This window comes from Gracilinanus agilis, chromosome 2 (genome assembly GCF_016433145.1).
Source record: "Gracilinanus agilis isolate LMUSP501 chromosome 2, AgileGrace, whole genome shotgun sequence".
NCBI classification, from domain to species: domain Eukaryota; kingdom Metazoa; phylum Chordata; class Mammalia; order Didelphimorphia; family Didelphidae; genus Gracilinanus; species Gracilinanus agilis.
The window spans coordinates 648,153,964-648,175,201 of record NC_058131.1 but is presented as its reverse complement, the minus strand read 5'-3'; the positions used below and the strand labels follow the sequence as shown (position 1 = coordinate 648,175,201).

General features: G+C 42.5%; 2 protein-coding genes across 6 annotated transcripts; one reads left to right on the top strand and one right to left on the bottom strand.

The window, feature by feature from the left end:
* The first annotated feature begins 69 nt into the window (after window positions 1-69).
* EXOSC1 (exosome component 1) lies at window positions 70-6,412 on the top strand. Of its 5 annotated transcripts, none has more exons than XM_044662662.1 (8): window positions 70-147; window positions 277-392; window positions 563-637; window positions 1,856-1,944; window positions 3,137-3,170; window positions 4,529-4,579; window positions 5,638-5,722; window positions 6,183-6,412. In XM_044662662.1, the coding sequence occupies exons 1-8, from the start codon at window positions 117-119 to the stop codon at window positions 6,287-6,289; spliced, it is 588 nt and encodes a 195-aa protein (XP_044518597.1). In that variant the 5' UTR covers window positions 70-116; the 3' UTR covers window positions 6,290-6,412. The 5 variants fall into 5 exon arrangements, with proteins under 5 accessions (XP_044518597.1, XP_044518596.1, XP_044518598.1 ...); XM_044662661.1 differs by having other exon boundaries at window positions 6,180-6,412; XM_044662663.1 differs by lacking the exon at window positions 563-637.
* A 1,894-nt stretch (window positions 6,413-8,306) lies between these two features.
* On the bottom strand, window positions 8,307-21,216 carry PGAM1 (phosphoglycerate mutase 1). Its single transcript, XM_044665734.1, has 4 exons — window positions 20,988-21,216; window positions 16,457-16,731; window positions 14,897-15,077; window positions 8,307-9,320 (listed from the first exon to the last, which is right to left on the bottom strand). Exons 1-4 carry the CDS (start codon window positions 21,124-21,126, stop codon window positions 9,151-9,153), a joined length of 765 nt encoding a protein of 254 aa, XP_044521669.1. The 5' UTR covers window positions 21,127-21,216; the 3' UTR covers window positions 8,307-9,150.
* Between the last annotated feature and the right edge of the window lie 22 nt (window positions 21,217-21,238).

Sequence of the window (21,238 nt, the reverse complement as noted above, 5' to 3'; positions counted from 1 at the left end):
AGAAGCCACGTGGTGCGCCAGCCAATTGGCAGTTCTGTTACTAAGGTCCTCTCTCCTTGATTAGACCAATGGATTTATGATCGGCTTCCTGCTATGGCTGCTGTGAAGTCTTGGTTATGGCGCCGCCGTTGAGGTACTGCGTCCCAGGTGAGTGAGGAACCAGGGAAGGGAGGCCGGACCCTGTAGTCCTGCCCCGGATGGCCTTGCTGTCCAGGGTGGCCCTGTGGGTTTGGGGGCCTGGCGGGAGGGATAGTACACTGCGTTTGTCCACCGTAGGCGAGCGACTGTGTAACGTGGAGGAAGCCAGCCCCGGCAGCGGCACCTACACTCGGCACGGCTACATCTTTTCCTCGCTCTCTGGCTGTCTGGTGAAGACGAGCGACAACGGCGAGGTGAGGCCCAGCCCCAGCCCTTAGATGGGTGCCGCAGAGCTGCCCGCGCAGGGAACCCCGCAGACCTACCCAGGCCTCCACAAAGAATCCGCCCTGTGGCCCGCGAGCCTCAGCCTCTTTGACCCGGTGCTGAGCAGAGTTCATGAACCCATTCTTCATCTCCTCTGCAGCTTCCAGTGGTGTCAGTGACGAGAGAGACCGAGTCCCAGCTGCTTCCAGATGTGGGAACGATCGTAACCTGTAAGGTAAGTGATGCCAGCCACCCTCCCAGGCTCCCAAATGCCCGAAATCGGGAGTTTTCCATCCTTTCTTACCTACTGGAGGTAGTGGTCAGGGCTGTAATCATCGGGCAGGTAGGTAGTTCTGACTTGTGTTACCTTTTTAAGTATAAACAAGTTTTTTCTGTTTTTACAAGAAATGTCATTCTTCAACTCAGAATTCCCCGTTTTGAACGCAATGAACTGGAGGTTTATTCTTTGGAAAAGCAAAAAACAAACAAACAAACAAAACCTTACTGTTTTGACTTTTGGGGAAGTTTCAAATCACATTGGGAAGTTTTAAGGAAAGAATATGCAAATTAATTACTCTATCTCCCTATAACAATTCAACTTTGTCTATGTTGAAGGGTAGAGTAACATTAAGGATCTTCAGAAATAACCCCAGCATGAGGGCAGCTGGGTGGCTCAGTGGATTGAGAACCAAGCCTAGAGATGGGAGGTCCTGGTTTCAAATCTGGACTCAGACACTCCTTAGCTATGTGATCCTAGACAAGTCATTTAACCTCCCCATTGCCTAGCCCTATACACAGTATTGATTCTAAGACAGAAGGTAAGGGTTTAAAAAGAAAGAGAGAGAGAATGAATGAATGCGTGGGTTGTAATATTGAGCTAGACTGAAAAACATGGTAGTAATTCACATTTATACAGGGTATTCCAAAAGGGGTATCTTGTATCTAAACTTTAATAACTTAAAACTAAGACTTTTAGGACATCCTAAATAACATTTTACAGTTTACAAAATGTTTTCAATACAATCTCATTCTAATCTTCACAACAACCTAGTGATAGTATAAATATCATAATTTTAATTTTATAAATGAAAAAATAGCATTTTAGAGAATTTTGTATCTGCCTTGTTGATTCTTTAAGGTCCCAAAAGATCCATCAATTGTTCAAGGATCCAAACTTGCTGAAATGCTTTATACTTGTATAATGCTTTTATGCTTTTCAGTATGCTTTCATGTTATTTCATTCACTAGTCTGAGATAGGATAGATATTACTTTCCCCAAGTTATTGAGAAAACAAACAAATTTAAGTGACTTGCCCAAGTAACCCACCTAGTTAGTAGGATAGCTGAGTAACACCTATTTCTCTTAACTCCTAATTTAAGATTCTGCCATTTATCAGCAGGATTGGTAGTTGCTAATATTTTGGAAACACCCTTTATCTTCTCTGTGGCACAGGTCTCCAGCATTAATTCTCGATTTGCCAAAGTTCATATCTTATATGTGGGATCCACACCTCTCAAGAACTCTTTTAGAGGAACTATCAGGTAAGAAGCCTTTAAATTTCCTTTATTGTCTCAAAACAGTCTTAGATTTTGAACAAAACATTATAGATCTACCGATACCATATCCCTGCCTTTCTTTCTCTCCGATTTTCTTTTTGTGCCATATATCAGAGCAAAACAATCTTTAGTTTCACAGAGAAAGTTTGGGGTGGGGCAGTAAATTTGACTGAAGAATGAATTTGGCAAGCATTAGGATATGTGCCCAACCAGAAGTGATTTTAAGTGTGTTGGGCACTTTTCCCCTTAAAATTGCATATAATTGCAGTCGTATGTACCAATCCTAATAATTATTGGATAGCTCTGCAGTCATTTTCTACCAGCTCTTTCCAGGAAGAGCTGAAAAGTTTCCTTATGCCTTCCCATGTCTTATCTGTCCTGAAATTTCCTTCTGGGAACTGGCTGTTCTATGTGGGTCTGAGTTCTTAACCCAGTGGTTCCCAAACTTTTTTGGCCTACTGCCCCCTTTCCAGAAAAAATATTACTTAGCGCCCCCTGGAAATTAATTTTTTTTTAATTTTAATAGCAATTAATAGGAAAGATATATGTATTAATGTTTCTACCTTTTTTGTAAAATATAGTAAAGAAAGGTGTAAATTAGAAACATTGAACTTTGAAATTATGAAAACTATTTATTGAACTCAGAATAGAATGTAATAAAAAAAAAGTTAAAACATTCGAAATCATCTTAATGAGAAGGATGAACCTGGTGTGCTGCTACCAGTTTAGTAATCCTCAGCAGTAATCTTAAATCACCACAATTGACTTATTTGCAATTGGTTTCTTTTTTTTGTTAATAAATTGGTTACCATGCTGAATCCATGTTCCACTAAATAAGATGAAGGAAATGCAATTAAGAACTTTTGAATCAGAGCCCATATTTCAGGATAAGCCATAGGGATGTCCTTTTGCAGCCAGAATTGTTAGTATGCACCAAATGCACCTGTGGCCATCACTGCACCTCTAGATCCTCTGCAGCACCCACCAGGGGTCTGTGGCGCCCACTTTGGGAATCACTGTCTTAAACTAAGGTGTAGCCCTGGGGTATGTTTCCATCTTGTACCTCTAGGTGGCAGCTAAATAACAAATGACTTATCCCAACTTCTGCTGCTGCTCTGACTCTGCCCCTACCAGGACCCTAGAAAGCAGTTTTAACTTTTTTTTTTTTTTCTTACAGGAAGGAAGATGTTCGGGCTACTGAAAAAGACAAGGTTATGATTTTTTACTTATTTATAGATAACTTATAAAATCTCAGAGTTCTTATAATGAATTTCAAAGATCATATTTGAAGAATGAGTCAGGGAAAGAGCAGTACAGTGATACTAAAGTCATCATCTTTCTCATAAGATGTGGATTTCTTTTCTTCCCACACTGTCCCCTCAGATCCTTTTCTCCTTGTGAGTTTTTTGTTTTATTGACAAGAGAGGGAACAATTTGCTCTGTTCTAGTTTGGGCACATTTCTGTAGAATATTTACTGACATTTCTGCAAACTCAACTATGGGTTCTGACTCTAAGCCAGATGTGAGAATTTTTAGTTTGGTCAGAATCCTATGCCAGGAGACTAAAACTGCAAATTTCTAAACATATACTTTGCTCTTTTAAAAGGGATTAAGATGAACAAATATAACTTCTACTCTGAGAGAGAATGAGCTGGGTTCAAATTCAATGGTTTAATTCCAAAGCAAAGCAAATAAATTGACTTTCTAACTCTATGCCCTACCTGCTGTCCCTTGGAACAAGGAAAAGCTATCCATAGATGGGTTTCATTCATTTCACTGAATTGCATACTTTTGATCTGTGCCTTTCCCTTTGCTAAAACCTCCTGCTAACAGGCAGCCAACTTCACCCCCTCCACATTTTCCTGGACTCCTTATTTGTTGAGGACAAATCTGGCCCACATGGCCAGATTTTGCCTTTTATACCCCTGTAGCATTTCTTACTCACACAGCCCTCACTTAGAGGCCTTCAATTAGTCTATTGCATTAACCTCCTAATGGTTTTCTTGCCTCATCTCACTTCATATATCCACTGCTATCAAAAGAATTCCCATATTACTCCCCTATTCAGTAAACTTCATTGGCTCTTTAGTGTTGTTAGGATAAACTTCTTTGGCTTGTAAAACTCTTCACCATCCTGGCCTCAACTCATTTTTCCAACCTTGTTCTTCATTTTTGCTTTTCCCAAACACTGCAGTCCAGGCAAAACTGGCCTTATTGTTCATCAGACACAATACTCTCTCCCATCTCTAGCTTTGCACTGGCTGACTATAATGCCTGGAATGCCTTCCCACCTCCCCTCAACCCCATAATTTAGTATTTTTCATTTCCTTTAGGATTTCAGCTAAAATGCTACCTATGTGAAGCTTTTCCTGATATCCATAGGTGCTAATGCCTTTCCACAAAAAAATGACCTTGCATTTATTTTGTATATCTATGTATATAACCCCCCCTAGGAGAATATAAGCTCCTTGAGGGCAAGTGCTTTGTCATTTTTGTCTTTGTAGCCCTAGCACTGTGTCTAACACATAGAAGGCATTTAATAAATTGCTAATTATTTCTCTCCTTGCAGGTTGAAATATATAAGAGTTTTCGCCCAGGTGACATTGTGCTGGCTAAAGTGGTATCCTTAAACTACAAATCAATAAACATTTTAAATGCCTAGTATATGCCAGTCACTTTGCTAACTACCTACTAGAGAAAGAAAGTTGAAACATTTTTATTTCAAGGTAAAATTATAATGTCTCTGCATTTTTAAAACATTCACCTTCCATCTTAGAATCAATACCAGGCATTAGTTCCAAGGCAGAAGAACAATAAGGGCTAGGTAATTGGGGTTGAGTGAGTTGCCCAGGGTCACCCAGCTAGTTTGAGGCCAGATTGGAACACAGGACCTGCCATCTTTAGTCTTGAGACTCAGTCCACTAAGCCGCCTAATTGCCTCCTGCAATTTTTTTGTGTGTGTGGTTTTTGTTTTTGATTTTTTTGTATGTAAAAGTGCATTTGCACAGATAGGAGAAATAAAAATAAAATTAATTTTAAAATATTTTTTAAATTTTTCCATCAATTGATACAATTGACTTGCCTGGTTCTTTTAATACTAATAAATTCTTGATTGAGAGAAATATTTAAAGGGTCATCATGTGAAAAAAAAAAAAAAAGGATGACCAGGCTCTCTGTTGTCTGAAACTGAACTGATGTTTCTCCAGGGTCTTTACCATTTTCAGTAGAGGAAGAGGATGTTTGCAGCCTCAGCCATTCTCCAAAACAAGAGTTGCAATCTACATGAATGTAGGCATCATGCTGTAAGCACAGTAGAAAGAGAAGTAGATTAGGAATAAGGTGACTTGGATTGGGGCAAGTTCCATCTTTCCCATTAGCTAATTCTGACCTTAGGTAAGAACCTCTACCAGCTCTAATATTCTCTGATTCTGGGGATGATATAAGCCAGTGTCTCCTTTCCTTCCTCTAGTAATTACTTTCCCAATAAATCTCTTTAAATAAAAAAATATTAATTTTTTAAAAAGTTTTAAGTGGTATCCTTTATTCCCTGTACACAGGATGTTTTATAAAGGGAAGAGGAATATGTCAGGAAAGCCCAAGTGGAAAGAGGAAGCATTCTCACTGGGTGGAAAAGGTTTTTTGGCTCGACATATTTTCCTTAACCAAACACCTCTCTAGATTTCCCTCGGTGATGCACAATCCAACTACCTGTTGACAACTGCAGAAAATGAGCTGGGAGTGGTGGTGGCCCATAGTGAATCAGGTAATTCAATGCTGCTTCCCACTAGAAGCTGTACCCTCTTTCTTTTTTTTTCTTTTTTTAACCCTTACCTTCCAACTTAGAATCAATTATGTGTTTGGATCTAAGGTAGAAGAGTGATAAGAGCTAGGCAATGGGGGTTAAGTGACTTGCCCAGGGTCACACAGCTAGGAAGTGTCTGAGGCCACATTTGAACCTAGGACTTCCTGTCTCTAGGCCTGGCTCTCAGTCCACTGTGAGCCACCCAGCTACCCACCCTTTTTCATTCTCTTGGAACAGTGGTTAGGGACAATCTTATCTCTTTCTCTCTTCCCCTGCCTTTTGAGTTATCTGGCAAATGGTGTTGGGATAGTTTTTTGAAGTTGTGGTAAATCATGCTACCAGAACCAGTCACTGGAATAAGTATCATGGAGATGTTTCTGCAGTTTCATGCCCTAGCTTACTCCGAAATTTTCTCCAGCAGGTGTCCAGATGGTGCCCATCAGCTGGTGTGAGATGCAGTGCCCTAGGACACACACTAAAGAATTCCGCAAGGTTGCCCGAGTACAGCCAGAGTTCCTGCAGACGTAGTAGCTTCACCCTTCCCCATGTTGGGGTGTCTCGTTTCCTACCATCCGCATGTGATCGAAACAAGAAGACCTTGGGCTTACCAGAAACCACATTTGGAAATAAATGCCTGAAATTTCCACTGTATAGGGACGTTTGTTATGAGCCTTTCACTGCAAGTCTACAGATGAACTGAATGAACTTTCTTTCCCCTTTGAGATGCCAGCAAAAAAAATTACCTGATGTTGGAAAAAGCCAAAGTAGTGGTTTCCTGAGCCACCTTTGTAAATGTAGTTTGTTTTCCTTCAGACAAATAATGCATTTTTAATAAAAAGCTTAATTTTGATTCCTTGAGTCCTTTAAGGCTTTCAGTGTCAAGTTGAGGGGTTTGGATTTATTTGGTAGAAAAGAGTCATTTAAAGTTTTTGAGACAGTGAGTAATAAGTTAACATAGCTATAATGGAAAGGATTTATTAGACAGGGAAGAAAGTAAAATCAGGGAGAACCAGCAGGCTACTGCAATAGTCCCAGTGGCCAAGTACTGCTTTCCTTATCAGATTGTGACAGTGGTAATGGACAGCACCATACAAATACAAGTTCCTTATTTTCCAATCCTTTTCCTAGATTCTCTAAGAATGTCTATACTTGCCTTCCCTCAGTGTGGTATATCTTTCATTTCAACTTGTTTTGTAGCATAATTCCCAAGGTTAGAGCTTGCTTCAGCCACTCCATCTTGGGTCAGGTGTGTTGAGATGCCATATAGAAAAGCATCATATGTCATTAAAGCAGAGGTGTAACATGTCACCCCTCTACTCACCTGCAGGTTGAGATCCTGTTTGGTGTTCAAAGCCCTTCATAACCTCTCTGTCTCCTCCTGACACCCTCCTAGTATTCTTCAGTAACACTGGCTTCTTTTCCTCTAACAAAATACTTTGGCCTCCCAACTCCATATTCCCCACCTGGGACATTCTCTCTCATTTCCATCTCCTACTTGCCCTTTAAGTCCCCACTAAAATCTCACCACCTATAGGAAACCTTTCCTGATTCCCTTTCATTCCAGTCTAGCCTCTAAATGATTTCAAATTTGTCCTGTGTATCCCTTCTTTTTGCGAGATAGTACTTGTTGGCATGGTGTCTTCCCCTAATAGATTGAATGTTCTTCAGGAACAGAAATTTTTACATTTATCTCCAGTATTTGCCCAAGGCCTGGCATACAATAGGTGCTTAATAAATGAGTGAAACACCCTGCATGTGTTAGGCCTTGTCAAGTTGAGATGGAGTGCCCAAACTGCAACTTCAAGCACCTAAGCCCCCACCACCCCCACCCCTTCCTCCAGAGCAGAGGAAGTGCTCTCATTGGTCTGTAGGACAGAGACCGAACATGCAAAAAATGTCCTATAGGCAATGGAAAGCAGAGATGGACCGGCCCCCAAAAACATCTTCACCAACAGGGTTCTAGAAGGTATTTTACCTACCATATGGAGAAGAGCTACTTTTTTCCATTTCCCCAGAAGGCCTTAGAAGCTATGAACAAAGGGGACTTTTGACACAGACTTAGTCTCAAACTAAAGTCAAACTTTCTAGCAAAATTGTCCCAAAATAGGATTATCTGCCTCAGGATGTCAGGTCCCCATCATTGGATTTTCAATCTAATCTAGCAAGACTCTTGGTAGATAACAATGCATCTATCAAGATTAAAGGATTTCTGTTCAAGCAGAGGCCTTCCCAGACCCCAATCCCGAAATCCACTTTGCTTAACATTTGGATGCCTCGCAGGACAAAAAGAATCAGGACCACTAAATTTGAATCTCAAAATGGAGGGATTTTCCTTTAATCCCTTGGGCAGGAACAGAAGAAACAGCCTGGCATTTGAGGATACCATGAGCAGTTTTGACCTTATTATCTGGTCACAGCGATTCTAAGGGGAAACTATGAGAGTTCCAGAGATTGTTAAAGCCATAATATGAAACCTGGAATGATGAAAAGGATTAATTCATGCTGAGACTTGGGGAAATAAGAAACACCACATAACTCACAGAAGTATTGCACATCACTCCTTTATTATAATGAACAACAAAAAAAAAAGAGGGGAATGGGGGTGGGCAGGGTTAGTACTTATGCTAAAACTGATGAGGACCCTGGTGGCAGGTCTGTTTGGCTGGAAGGCAGTGGGATACAGGAGACACATTTTGACATGACTTGGGGGCATTTCACTGCCACAAAATAGAGATGGGACTAGAGAATGCACAGTGGGATGTACGCATCCAGCCTTTAGAAATCAAAAACTCTGCACTCTGGTACAGCTCGAGTTCTCTGATGATTACCATGTGGGACAGTTCAATTAAAAAAAAAATCACTAAAAACAACCAGTCTAGAAAGGTCTCTTGTGAAAGTAAATATAAGTAAACATTAGCACATAATCTCAACCTCCCGGATCCATTTTTCTTGGGTTAGGGAGGAAAAATGATCAATATTTAGATTTTCATTATTTGTTAAATGACAGCTTACTGCAACAGCCCCTGAGAGGGCTGTCCTACTGGCAGGACTGGCTCATAGGAGTAACTGGAACAGCTGCTTCTTTCAACTCCCCACATTGGTCACTTCTTACCATGTCCCCATCCCTAACCCCCAACCAGGTCCTTATTGTGCCAAACCACCCAGCAGGTATTTTGACTAATGTGGTTGAGGGGAGGGTCCACAGGAGAGAAAGGAATTGGTCTGAAATAGTAAGGAAATGAGAGAAGGAACCATCAGTCCCCCACCTGCAGCTATATGTTGATCCCTAAGGCGATGGTCAGTGTATGGAGCAGGCAGGGGAGAGATGTGGTGGGGACAGTGAAAAGGGAAGGACTGGCTACTGCTGGCATGTGCTAGTGGTCTGCTTTTCACTTCTTGGCCTTGCCTTGGGCTGCCACGGCCTCCATGGCTTTGCGCACGGTCTCTTCATCCCCAAGGAACTGCATGGGCTTGATGGGTTTCAGATTCTTGTCCAACTCATACACGATAGGAATGCCAGTGGGCAGGTTCAGCTCCATTATTGCTTCTTCAGACAGACCTAAAAATGACCCCATATATAGATTTAGAGATGGAAAGGGATCTTAAAGGCCAACTAGTCCAAACCCTTTCATTTAGCAAAGCAGAAACTGGCTTGGTTTGGTGCAGTGACTTGCTCAAAGGTCTAAGAGACCAAGCTGGAGTTTGAGCCACTATTCCTTGTCTCTCCTCTACAGACTCACCTGATCCCCAGGCTCTGTCCTTACTCTCCATCTCTTCTCCCAGTTATTGACAAATACCCCATAAGTGTTGCATACACTTGCTACCTCCCTTTCCTCAACTCCCAGTCACTTCCCTGACCCTGCACTTCCTTCATACTTAAAACTAAAACAACATATTCTAACAGACTGAATGCAGAAGTAGGAATGAGAGAATCCAGCTCTCTTCTAGTAAGCCAGACATTTGATATGAAAAATTATGCAAAATAACATTCTTTTCACTAAATTTGTTTTGTTTTGGAAATATGGGCTTGTATTTGTATTGATATGCAATGGGTTTATGACTTTTAAATTAACAAATCAATATTGTTAAAAGTTATTTTAATTCCCAATACCTTAAATACTGATATATATAATTCAAATAAACAAAAGCTTTTGGGTATCCTCCATGATTTTTATGACCAAAAACTCTTTAAGAATTGCTATTCTACAATAACACAAAATCTTCAGTCTAGTATTTATTTAATACCCCCACTGTTTTGGCTCCCATGGACGTCTCCAGGCTTCCTGAATATTACTCTGTTCCAAACCATCTCTATTTCATAACCCTTTAACCATGGTCCTATTCTAAACCTCTCTCTCTACATTCTTTCCCTTACTGGTCTATCAGTTCTCTCCTGATCTGCTAAAGCAATTTATTCCCTCTATAACAGTCATGGCTCATGTCTGGGATGCACTCCTTCGCCTCACTTGTCTTATGAGATCTTTTTTTTTTTTAAATTTTCTATTTTAAACCCTTGTACTTCGGTGTATTGGCTCCTTGGTGGAAGAGTGGTAAGGGTGGGCAATGGGGGTCAAGTGACTTGCCCAGAGTCACACAGCTGGGAAGTGTCTGATTTAAACCGACTCTCAATCCACTGAGCTACACAGCTGCCCCCTTATGAGATCTTGATATTTCTTCAAAGACCAATTCAAGGGGCAGCTGGGTAGCTCAGTGGAGTGAGAGTCAGGCCTGGAGACAGGAGGTCCTAGGTTCAAACCTGGCCTCAGCCACTTCCCAGCTGTGTGACCCTGGGCAAGTCACTTGACCCCCATTGCCCACCCTTACCAATCTTCCACCTATGAGACAATACACCGAAGTACAAGGGTTTAAAAAAAAAAAAAAAAAAGACCAATTCAAGTGCTACAACCTACCAAAGAAAAGGTCTTTCCTGACACTTCCCTCATCCAATTGTTAGTGTTTTCTTCCTTATTAAATCAGTGAATTACTTTGTTTTGACTTATTAACATAATGAGGACATAGGTAAATAAAATGTCTGCTGAACTGAATTTGAAGCCACTCACCCAAGTGTCTCACATACCCAAGTCATTTCTTAAAAGTATATATTGGAAATTAGTGTAATGTGAACCCCTGTTATCTGCTTAATAGGTTGTGCAGTAGCACAATCAGCCAATTATTGTTGCTAAATATTTTTCAGAAACCCAAGTCCTAGATGTGTGACCCTAGCTGGACCAGTCACTTAACCCCAGTTGTCTAGCTCTTACTGTTCTTCTGTCTTAGAATTAATTCTAAGACAGAAAGTAAGGGTTTTTTTTAAAAAAGGTATCATAGAGAAGGAAACATAAAAGGATTAAGAGTCAAAAATAGGGTCCCAGGCACACAGATAGGTGGCTCAGTGGATTAAGAGCCAAGTTTAGAGATGGGAGGTCCTGGATTCAAATCTGGCTTCAGATACTTCCTGCTGTATGACCCTGGACAAGTCATTTAATCCCCATTACTATTCTTCTACCTTGGAACTGATACTTACTATTGATTCTAAGACAGAAGATAAAGAGTTAAAAAAAAATAGGGTCCCCAGTATACTTATTAGGGGAAGGGGAGCAGATGTATGGCCTCCAGGTTTCTGGTACCAACACAAATTTAAAAAAAAAAAAAAAAAAACCTCAATAACAGAAGTGTGATTTATACACCCTAGAGATACATAATCCCAGCTCACCATGGTCCTTTCTAGATTACATCTGGACAGTACAGCTTGACCACCACCATTATGTGGGACTAGAGATTTTTCCATCTAATCTTAAATCTTAGTATTTCAAATAAAGGACCCTAGAGATCATCTAGTCCAATCTGTGCATTTGCACAAACCACTCCCCAGGCTTAGAAATTTCTTCCTCTTCACCTCCACTCTCTCCTGGTTCTCCTCCTACCTATCTGGTTGCTCCTTTGCTGGCTCCTCATTAAAATCATACCCTCCCCCCCACCCCCTAACCACAGGTGTCCCCAAAAGTTGTCTTGGGGCCTCTTCTCTTCTTCCTCTATAATTCTTCACTTGGTGATTTTAGCAGCTCCAGTGGATTTAATGATCATCTCTGTATTAGTGATTCTCAAATCTAACTATCCTGCCTCAAGCTTTCTACTGACCTCTAATCTCTCCTCTACAATTGCCTTTCAGATATCTCAAACTGGATCTCCAATAGACATCCTAACTTCAAGTGTCCCCAACAGAATTCTTTCTTTCCCCTCTAAACTCTGCCCCACCTCCTAACTTCCTTATTACCAGGCAACACCATCTGCCTAATCCCTCAGGCTCACAACCCAGGAGTCATCTTGGACACCTCAATATCCGGACACCTCCCCTCCAATCGATAAATCAATATTGCCAAAGCCTATTACTTTAGCCTTTATAACACACTCCTTTCTTACCTGTCACTGCCAACACACTGGTCCAAGCCCTGCGCCTGGATTATTCCAATAGCCCATTGGGTCTGCCTGCCTCAAGTCTCTCCCCATTCTGAACCATCCTCTAGTCACCAAAATGATTCTCCTAATAGTGAGGGACTGACCATGTCAGCACGCCCAGCTCTACAAACTCCATCGACTCCTCATTATCTCCATCAAATACAAAATCCTGTTTGGCATTCAAAGGCCTTCAAAAGGTACCTTCCCCAGTTTCCTTCCAGGCTTCTTAAACCTCCCTCCCCACTGCCACATACTCTTAGACCCAGTGACACTGGCCTCCTGGCTGTTCCACTTGTTAACGAAAGATTCCATCTCAGCTCCAGGAATTTTCTCTGGCTGTGCTGCATGAGAAATGTTCTCCCTTCTTCCTACTGGCTTTCATGATTCTCTTCAAGTCCCATCTTCCACAGGAAGCCTTTCCCAACCCTCTTTATTCTAGCGCCCTCCCCTTCTTCTTAATTCTTTCCTATATACAGCTCTTTTTGCATGTTGGCTCCTCTTTAGATTGTGATCTTGGGGGGTAAGGACTGTCATCTTTCTTTTTTTTTTTTTTTTTAACCCTTACCTTTCATCTTAGAATCACTACTGTGTCTTGGTTCCAAGGCAGAAGATCGGAAAGGGCTAGGTAAAGTGACTTGGTCAGGTCACAGTTAGGAAGTATCTGAGGGCAGATTTGAACCCAGGACCTCCCATGTCTAGACCTGGCTCTCAATCCACTGAACTACTAGCTGCCCCCAGGACTGTCATCTTTTGCTCCTTTCTGCATCCCCAACACTTAGCACAGTGGCTGGCCCCTACTAGGTACTTAATAAATGTTTATTGACCAACTGACCTCCACCTTTCAGAATCCTTCTTTTCATCCAAGACTCAAATTACCTCCACAGTGAAGGAATAAGTAACGATGCTCTCAATTATCAGCCCTTCTCCCCCTTCCATTTTCCTTGTAATATTTTTGAGTACATTTTTTTTTGTCCGTATCGCCCCCACCCCACCCCTTCCTCAGGAGAATCCTGGAGTTCTCTGAGAGCAGGGACTGTCCTTTTTTGTATTCTCAGGGCAAACCAAGTACAGGAATTTATTTAACTCCTGCTATGTACCAGATCCTGTGCTAAGCCAAGGGACTACAAATACCCAAAAAATGAATCAAATTTACTCTTAGACAACGTACATTCTGTGGAGGGAGAGAGGGGCAAGGAGAGAAGCAGGGAGGCAGACCGCCAGACAGAGGCAGAGAAAGAGGGGAGAGGGGGGGAAAGGAGAGTGAATGAGTGTGTTTGTGTGGACAGCTATAAACACACTGGTATATATATATATATATATATACATATATAGATAGATAGATAGATAGATAGATAGATAGATAGATAGATATAGATATATACCAACTAACACAAGAGACTCGGTTGAGTCAGGAAGAGACTACTAGGCAGCAGGAATCAGGGAAGACTTTGTGTAAAAGGTAGTGCTTGAAGTGAATCTTGAAAGAAAAGGATTCTATAAAGAAAGGGAGAAGTCAATCAGTCAGCAAGCATTTACTAAGTGCTAAGTGCTAGAGCTAAAAAAGAACAGAAACAGTCCCTGCCCTCAGGATGCATCCATTTTTTTTTTTAAACCCAAACCCAGGAACAGGGGTTAAATGACTTGCCCGAGGTCACACAGCTAAGATGTGTCTGAGGCCCATTTGAACCCAGCATGTCTTGTCTCTGGGCCTGGCTCTCAATCCACTAAGTCACCTAGCCGCCCCAAGAAACAATCACTTGGCTCCCATTTTTGTGAGTACCAACAAGCAAACAAATCTACACATGAAGGTAAATGAAAGGCCCTAGTCATGTAAAGGACTAGAAAAGGCCAGGTCTAGAGGTGGAGATGAATTAGAAGAGTATCCCAGGAAGATAGTCAGTACAAATGCACAGAGAGAATGAGCTCCAAAGATATAGAAGTAGAAGACCAGTGTGACAAGCTTTAAAATGCAGAAAGGGCAGGAATGTAAAATGTGGCTGGAGGGAAAAAAAAAAGGGCTGGAGTCAGGTTATGCAGGTCTTTAAAAGCCAAAAACAGAAGAATTGAAATTTGATCCCAGAGGCAGCAGGAAATACTAGGAATATGGAGAAGATCAGACCCAGGCTTAAGGAAAATCACTTCGGTAAGTATAAAGAGGACAGATTAGAGGGAAGAGACTTTTATAAAGGGAGCTCTATTAGGTTATTGCAATAGTCCAGATGAGAAGTGATGAGGGCCTGGACCAAGGTGGTGGCTGTATGTGTGAGATGTTGCAGAAATAGAAAAGGCAAGTCATGGAAATTGGCCATGTATGTGAGACGAGGAAATGAGGAAGATCAAGGAGTCAGACATAACAGTGATGCCACAACCACAGTGACTGAACAAAAACTTGTTGAACTGAACCCTCTCATTTTACAAATGAAGAACCTCTATTGATTCAATCTTTCAGAGCAAATCTAGTCTTTGCTTGGTCTAAAAGTCTCTTTGTTTTTTTAAACCAATGAAGATTAGGATGTCTCTTTGAGGCTACTAACCCACATCGTTCTTCCTTTAGAGGTTTCATTTAACTTGGGTCCTTAGGTACTGGTCCTTGTGTTGGTTTCTCCTTGATGAAATCATATTTCATCCCCATCTAACTTGTACCCTGAGTTCTAGTACCAATAATGCAAATCTACATACCCTCAAGATGTTTGACAATCCCTCGAAGGCTATTGCCATGGGCTGCAATCAGAACTCGTTTTCCTTCCTTGATCTGGGGGACAATTTCCTCATTCCAGAAGGGTAGAGCCCGGGCAATGGTGTCTTTCAGGCTCTCACAGGAGGGCAACTGATCCTCGGTAAGATCTGCATAGCGCCGGTCCTAGAGATACATATTAATTTTTCACCAAAAAAATCAAAGAAAGCTATGATTCCACATGAATTTGGTCAACTCTGGGACCATTCCCTAACCCAAAGAGCAGTCACTTCGTAGCATTATGATACTCAATTTCTGAATGTCAGTTTAAGTGCTTAAGAAAAGATCAAGGACTCAATAGTAAGGGGAGTAAAAGGAAAAAAAGTTAATTTTTACACTTTTCTTTTCTAGTGCATAACTCTTCTCTGCACCCCAAATTCTAAAGTGTATGCACTTAAAATTTGTCAGCATACAAAGGGAGTCCCAGAGGGTCCTAAAGGGAAAACCATCAATTTATTCCTTCTAGATTTTTAGCTTGGACCTTGAGGGCAATAATTCTTTTCTAGTTCCATAAAGGTACTTCTTTGATGTGGATTTGCATGAAAGCATTTGGTTTTCTATAGAATTTCCTGAAAGTACTAAATTAAATTTCAGACTATAGGTGAAAGGTATAAAGTTTTCTGCGATTATACTTATATTACTGATATAAACTCAGCCCTTGGCAACTAAAAGAATATGACTAAAATGCTACAGGTTAAGGACAGCCAGGCAGCACTATGGACAAAGAACCAGGACTGCAGTCTAAAGGCTCTCCATTGTTCAAATCTGGCCTCAGACACTTATTAGCTGTGTGACCCTGGGCAAGTCACTTTAATCTGACTGCCTCACCCTTGCCTCTTTTCTTAGAATGTCTAAGACAGAAGGTAAGGGTTTTTAAAAATAAGTAATTCTTGCAAGGTAACTATTTATGATATGTTAAGTTCAGTGAAAATAGATGTCCAAATTATTTGAAAAGTATATCCTTGACAGAGAAAATGCCATAAAATTCAGTAAACTAGAATATAGCCCCCTCAGTTGTGGCTGATGCCTAGTCCCAAGGTAACAGAGCTGCTGTTTGAAATTGGAAATAGGATAGAAACCTGGAATGAACTATCACTCCTAAAAATACAATTTCCAAAAGGGATGCAAATAGTCACAGCTGAGCAAAAACAGAAAAAGGGAGAAAAAAGGTCATGCCCAGTTAAAGAGTAATCCAAGTTGGCCAGAGCGTTGACAGTCTTGGTCACTTCTAAGTGCAAATGGGGAATAAATGTTACTTCACCTATAATAGGAAATTTCCAAAAGAATTAATTATTTATTATCTGTCCAGAGCAACATGAAAAAGATTGTCTGGATTTTCCAATTCATCTCTTCTGTTGAATGTGGCTCCACTAACTTAACCAAATCCAACAAATTATCCAAGCTCAGACTGCACACCTCCTTTTCTAAAAGCAAAGTCCTACATTCTGGAGGCCTGACTTATACTGAGCAGGTCCATACTGAAGCCAACTTGGATCAGTTCCTACCTTGTTGATGTTGCTGTAGAAGGGGTGGTTGGCCTCCATCGGAGGTGGTGGGATATCATAGGATCGTCGCCAGATCTTGACCTGGGCCTCACCATGCTTAGCAGCCGTCTCTGCTTTGTTGAGGCCTGTCAGACCTCCATAATGCCGTTCATTGAGCCGCCAGGTCCTGACTACAGGCAACCACATCTGGTCAATGGCATCTAGTACTATCCAAAGAGTACGAATTGCTCTCTTCTGGACAGAAGTGAAGCAGATATCAAATTCATAGCCAGCATCTAGAAGAGTCCCAAGTGATAAGTTGATCAGAAAGAGTGCCCTTAAAGCCCACAAACTTTTGTCCTAGAGGTCACTGTATCCCTGAATTGTCTTGTACATTTTAAAGCCTTCCCTACTCCCAACACTCACTGCAAAGGGTAGAGGGCCATGTAAACGGTAAATGTTTAATCTGTTGATATCACACATGGCTACTCTTCCTTCCCAATATTTCAATAGTTTGTCAGCTACACAGAAAGGGTAATGGACTTGGGAGTCCAAATCCCAGCTCTGACATTTGCTAGCTAAGTGACTGCAGTTAAGACCCTCCACCTCTCTGTTTCTATCTGTAAAATGGTGATACTTGCTATACCTACAACCTGGGATTACTGTGAAGAAAGTGCTTTTTGAACTAGAAAGTGCCAAATAAGTGAATTATCTTCCAACTTCATGAAGCTACTCTCCCTTCCCCCCAAAACACCTCCCCCCTCTTTTTTCCTTCCTCTCCTTCCCAAATAAAACAAAAGCCCTCACTAGATGGTAGCTAACCATCCTATTCAGTCTTGCCATAGCCAAAAGGAAAGAGCACAATAGAAACAACTATTTCCTTTGTAAAGTTGCGAGAGACTTTAAGAAATATAGAACTCTCCTGAATGTTGCCTCACATTGGGGTTGGCAGCATGAAGTATAATTTTTTGCTAATGATTTATCTGAGGGTAGAACCAATGAAAACCAGAGATATGGGGGAAATGAGTCACCAAGGAACCGTTCCCTGCAAAATAGTCACATGTAAATGTCATTTGGAGCAAGTTTTCCTTCCAGTTCCACACCTTCAAGCCTTCTCTACCAAAATGTAGACCAGCCAGTGGTTAGTTACATAATTTAAATTCATACTGGAGTGACTCAGTATTTCATAATCAAAAGCTACTGGTTTGCTTTACCCAGTTATCTTCACTAGCAACAGAAAGCCTCTAGGTGAAGGCTAGCTCCCAAGAGGCAAACAGGTATATTTCTTTCCTCAAACAAATCCCCCACCATACAAAAACAAGAGACTAAAGGAGGAGCCTTAAAGAACAAAAAGCTAGATTGTCATTCATCCCATCCTTCTACCTGCCTCAGAAAGAAGCCTTTGCATTCAGGGGCAGCCCAGAAGTTTTCATTGGCTCCACCCTCAGTATTAAAATGAGAAACGCTACAATCTGTTCTATTCTGTGTAAGAGAGGCCAGGCTAATGGTGAATCATAGCAGGAAGATTCTCTGCTAGAGCTGAAGAAAATGGTGCCAGCCTCCTCAGGACCTCTGGTTTTCCAGAGCCGTAGCAAACTCCCAGGCCTGTAAATGATGCCAAGGTCACATTTAGAGCCATCCTACTGCATGGATGCTCCCCACTTCAAAAGCAGGATTATTTCTTACATTTACCAGAATTTCTAGTTCTTTTCAAAAGAACCTAATGTGAAGATGAGGGGCAAGGAGCCAAATGACTGCTCCAAATACTTCTCCTTCATGTGTCAATAGATAACCTTGAATGGTACTCTTTTTAGAGGGAAGAGTGAGAACAACCCACGATGAAAGGACAAACACCAATGAATGCACATAAGCCACACCTGAAGTCTAGCCTAGGAATTAAACATTAGATTGTGTTTAATCAACTCTTTGAGAATAGGGACTGTTTTTTTGTTTGTTTTTTAATTTTAAACCCTTAACTTCTGTGTATTGACTTATAGGTGGAAGATTGGTAAGGGTAGGCAATGGGGGTCAAGTGACTTGCCCAGGGTCACAAAGCTGGGAAGTGTCTGAGGCGGGATTTGAACCTAGGACCTCCTGTCTCTAGGCCTGGCTCTCAATCCACTGAGCTACCCAGCTGCCCCCTAGGGACTGTTTTTTGCCTTTCTTTGTATGTCTTATTAGCACAGTGCTATTTACTAGGTGTCCACTCAATAAATGCTTGTTCTTAAATTCCCTTTTGGATTCCTGAGCCATAAGAATATAAGAATATGTTAGTATTCCAAAGGCATAAAAGGGCAGTGTAAGCATGGAGACATCTACCTTTGCCCACAAATCTTGACAAAGGCTTCTTCCTAACACTCAGCCCTCCCTCTCCCAGATAATGGGAATCGGCCAGCAACTACTGCTAAGAGCCCGAATCACCTCCCATGACCTACTGCTACTTTTCTGCAAAGAGCCTATACTGAAGAGTGGTGGGCCTGTGTTCTAATCCCATTTCTACCATAAAATGGCTGCATTATCCCATAGGCACATCTACCACCCCTCTCTGGGTTCGCTTCCTTGCCACTAAAATAGACTGGACTAGATCAAAGAGTCACATGGTCCTGGGCCTGAACAGAAGAACCTCCTTGGGTCAAAGGTCTGGTACTTCTATCCTCCTTCTAAAGCCTCCAGGGGCCCTTCAAAGTTTGCCCACCACATGGGCATGATGGATTCCAGGATCTTTGCCTCTGAGGACCTGGAAGAGATTCTTAAAACCAGATCCTAAGAGAACTCTGCTCTGGGAGTAAAAAACCAGTGCCTCCCCAATCCCAGGATTTATTTCTCCCTCTGTAAGGATAATCTGTGGGTGCATTCAGGGATCAGGTGGGGGCTTTAATCTTCCTCATCCAACTATAAAATGATACAGCCCTTAATACAAAGGGGTGGAGTTGAGGGGGAGTTTGGAGAGAGGCATAAGAATGGAAAGAAAGCTCTCAGTTTTTCCATCAGTAAAATGAAACAATTTATAACTAATGGGAGGCCCCAAGGTAGAAGAAAAGATGGAGGCAGTGAGATTTGGTTCCCTTTTAGTTTCTCCATCTGTAAAAATGAAAAAACCTATCACATAAGGGAGGCCTTAGGAATGAAGTGGAGATGAGTGGGAAGGAGATGACTCTAGTGCCTCAGTTTCCCCATCTGAAAATGAATTAGACCCTAATAACACATCCCTGGGATGGAGGTGGGATGGGAGGGATTGGAGGGGAGCTTCAATTTTCTTATTTAAAATGAAAGTTACTAATAGAGACCCTAGGGTGAAAATGGAAAGGGGATGGTGAAGAGGTAAGGATGGTGGGAAATGAGAATAATAGGGAAGAGAAAGCCCTTCATTTCCCCATTTGTAACATTTAGTAGCCTTCTAATAACTCAGGTTATTAGGTTGGAGGTAGGATAAGGAGGGTGGGGGAGGAGGGCAGGGGGAATAAAGATAATGGGGAAGAGAGGCCCTTCGGTTCCTTACATTTCCGGTCTGAAAATGAACAACCCTAACAACAGGGGAGGCCCAGGGATGGAGACAGGATGGGGAATGAGGGAGAGTGGAGGAGGGGTAGCTTGGTGTCTGGTTTCCTCATCCATAAAATGAATAGCTCCAGATAACCAAGGGGAGGTTCTGGAATGAAGGTGGGATGGCAAAGTGGGGGAGGGGGGAAAGTGGAGGAGGGGGAGCATCTTCGGTAAAATGAACAGCCTCCCAGAACCACGAGGTGAGGGGAGGAATGGAGAGTAGGGGAAGGGAGTTCATTCAATAAAATGAATTAGGCTCCCATAACTGTAGGGAGGCCCAGAGATGGAGGTAGGATAGAGGAGTGGTAGAGGAAAGAAAGTGGAGGAGGGGGCTCCTTCTGTAAAATGAACAGTACTCAACCACAGAGGGGCTCTGGGTGTCCTACATTTCTTTCTCAATAAATGAACAGCCCCCAATAACCATGGGGAGGCCCTGGGATGGAAGTGGAATGAGTAGAATGGAGGATGGGGAAGAGTGGAGGAGAACTCCTTCGGTAAAATGAATGACCTCCCATGAGGAGGCCCTGGCATGGGAAGTGGGGGAGGAAAGGGGGACTTCTCCAAAATGAACAGCCCCCAATAACTATAAAGAGGCCCTAGGCTAGGGATGGTGGAGAATAAAGAAGAGTGGGGGTGGGGGATGAGGAACGTGGAGAAGCTCCAGTTAAATGAACAACTCTTACTAGTCATTGGGAAGGGGGGAAGGGAGAATAGGGGACCTCCCATAAAATGAATAGCACCCCCATAACCGTGGGGAGGCCCTGGGACGGAGAGGGGATGAGGGAGAGTTAGAGGTAAGAACAGGGGCTCCTCTAAAATGAACAATCCCCAACAACCAGAGGGACCCTGGGATGGGGGTGGGGGGTAGGGGGGGGAGCAGGCTGTCTTATTTTTCTCCCTCTTTAAATGAACAGCTCCCAATAACCCAGGGGAGGTCCCGGGATGGAGATAGGGCTTGAAGGAGCACGATCAGCTCCGTGGCCCTCCCGCTGCCCTGGGGGCCTGGTACCTCGCAGCGCTTGGCCACCACGCTGGGCTTCTTGGTGCCCCGCGGGGCTCAGGTCCGCGTCATACCAGCCGCTGAAGCGGTTCTCCAGGTTCCAGGCGCTCTCTCCGTGGCGGATCAGCACGAGCTTGTAGGCGGCCATGGCAGGCAGAGGATGGGCGCAGCGAGTACAGAAGACGGAGGGGATGGGACAGGCGAGCACTGAGATTCAGGAGGAGATCACCGGCTTCTCAATCCCGGGTCCGCCCCGCCCC

Bases quoted from the DNA above. Each gene is read 5' to 3' on its own strand.
- EXOSC1 (XM_044662661.1), top strand. From the start codon at position 117: ATGGCGCCGCCGTTGAGGTACTGCGTCCCAG. The intron at 393-562 runs GTGAGGCCCAGC...TCTCCTCTGCAG, and splicing joins AGACGAGCGACAACGGCGAG to CTTCCAGTGGTGTCAGTGAC. The intron at 5,723-6,179 runs GTAATTCAATGC...AATTTTCTCCAG, and splicing joins GGTGGCCCATAGTGAATCAG to CAGGTGTCCAGATGGTGCCC.
- PGAM1 (XM_044665734.1), bottom strand. From the start codon at position 21,126: ATGGCCGCCTACAAGCTCGTGCTGATCCGCCACGGAGAGAGCGCCTGG. The intron at 16,732-20,987 runs GTACCAGGCCCC...GGACTCTTCTAG, and splicing joins TGGTGGCCAAGCGCTGCGAG to ATGCTGGCTATGAATTTGAT. The intron at 15,078-16,456 runs GTAGGAACTGAT...ATGTATCTCTAG, and splicing joins TCTACAGCAACATCAACAAG to GACCGGCGCTATGCAGATCT.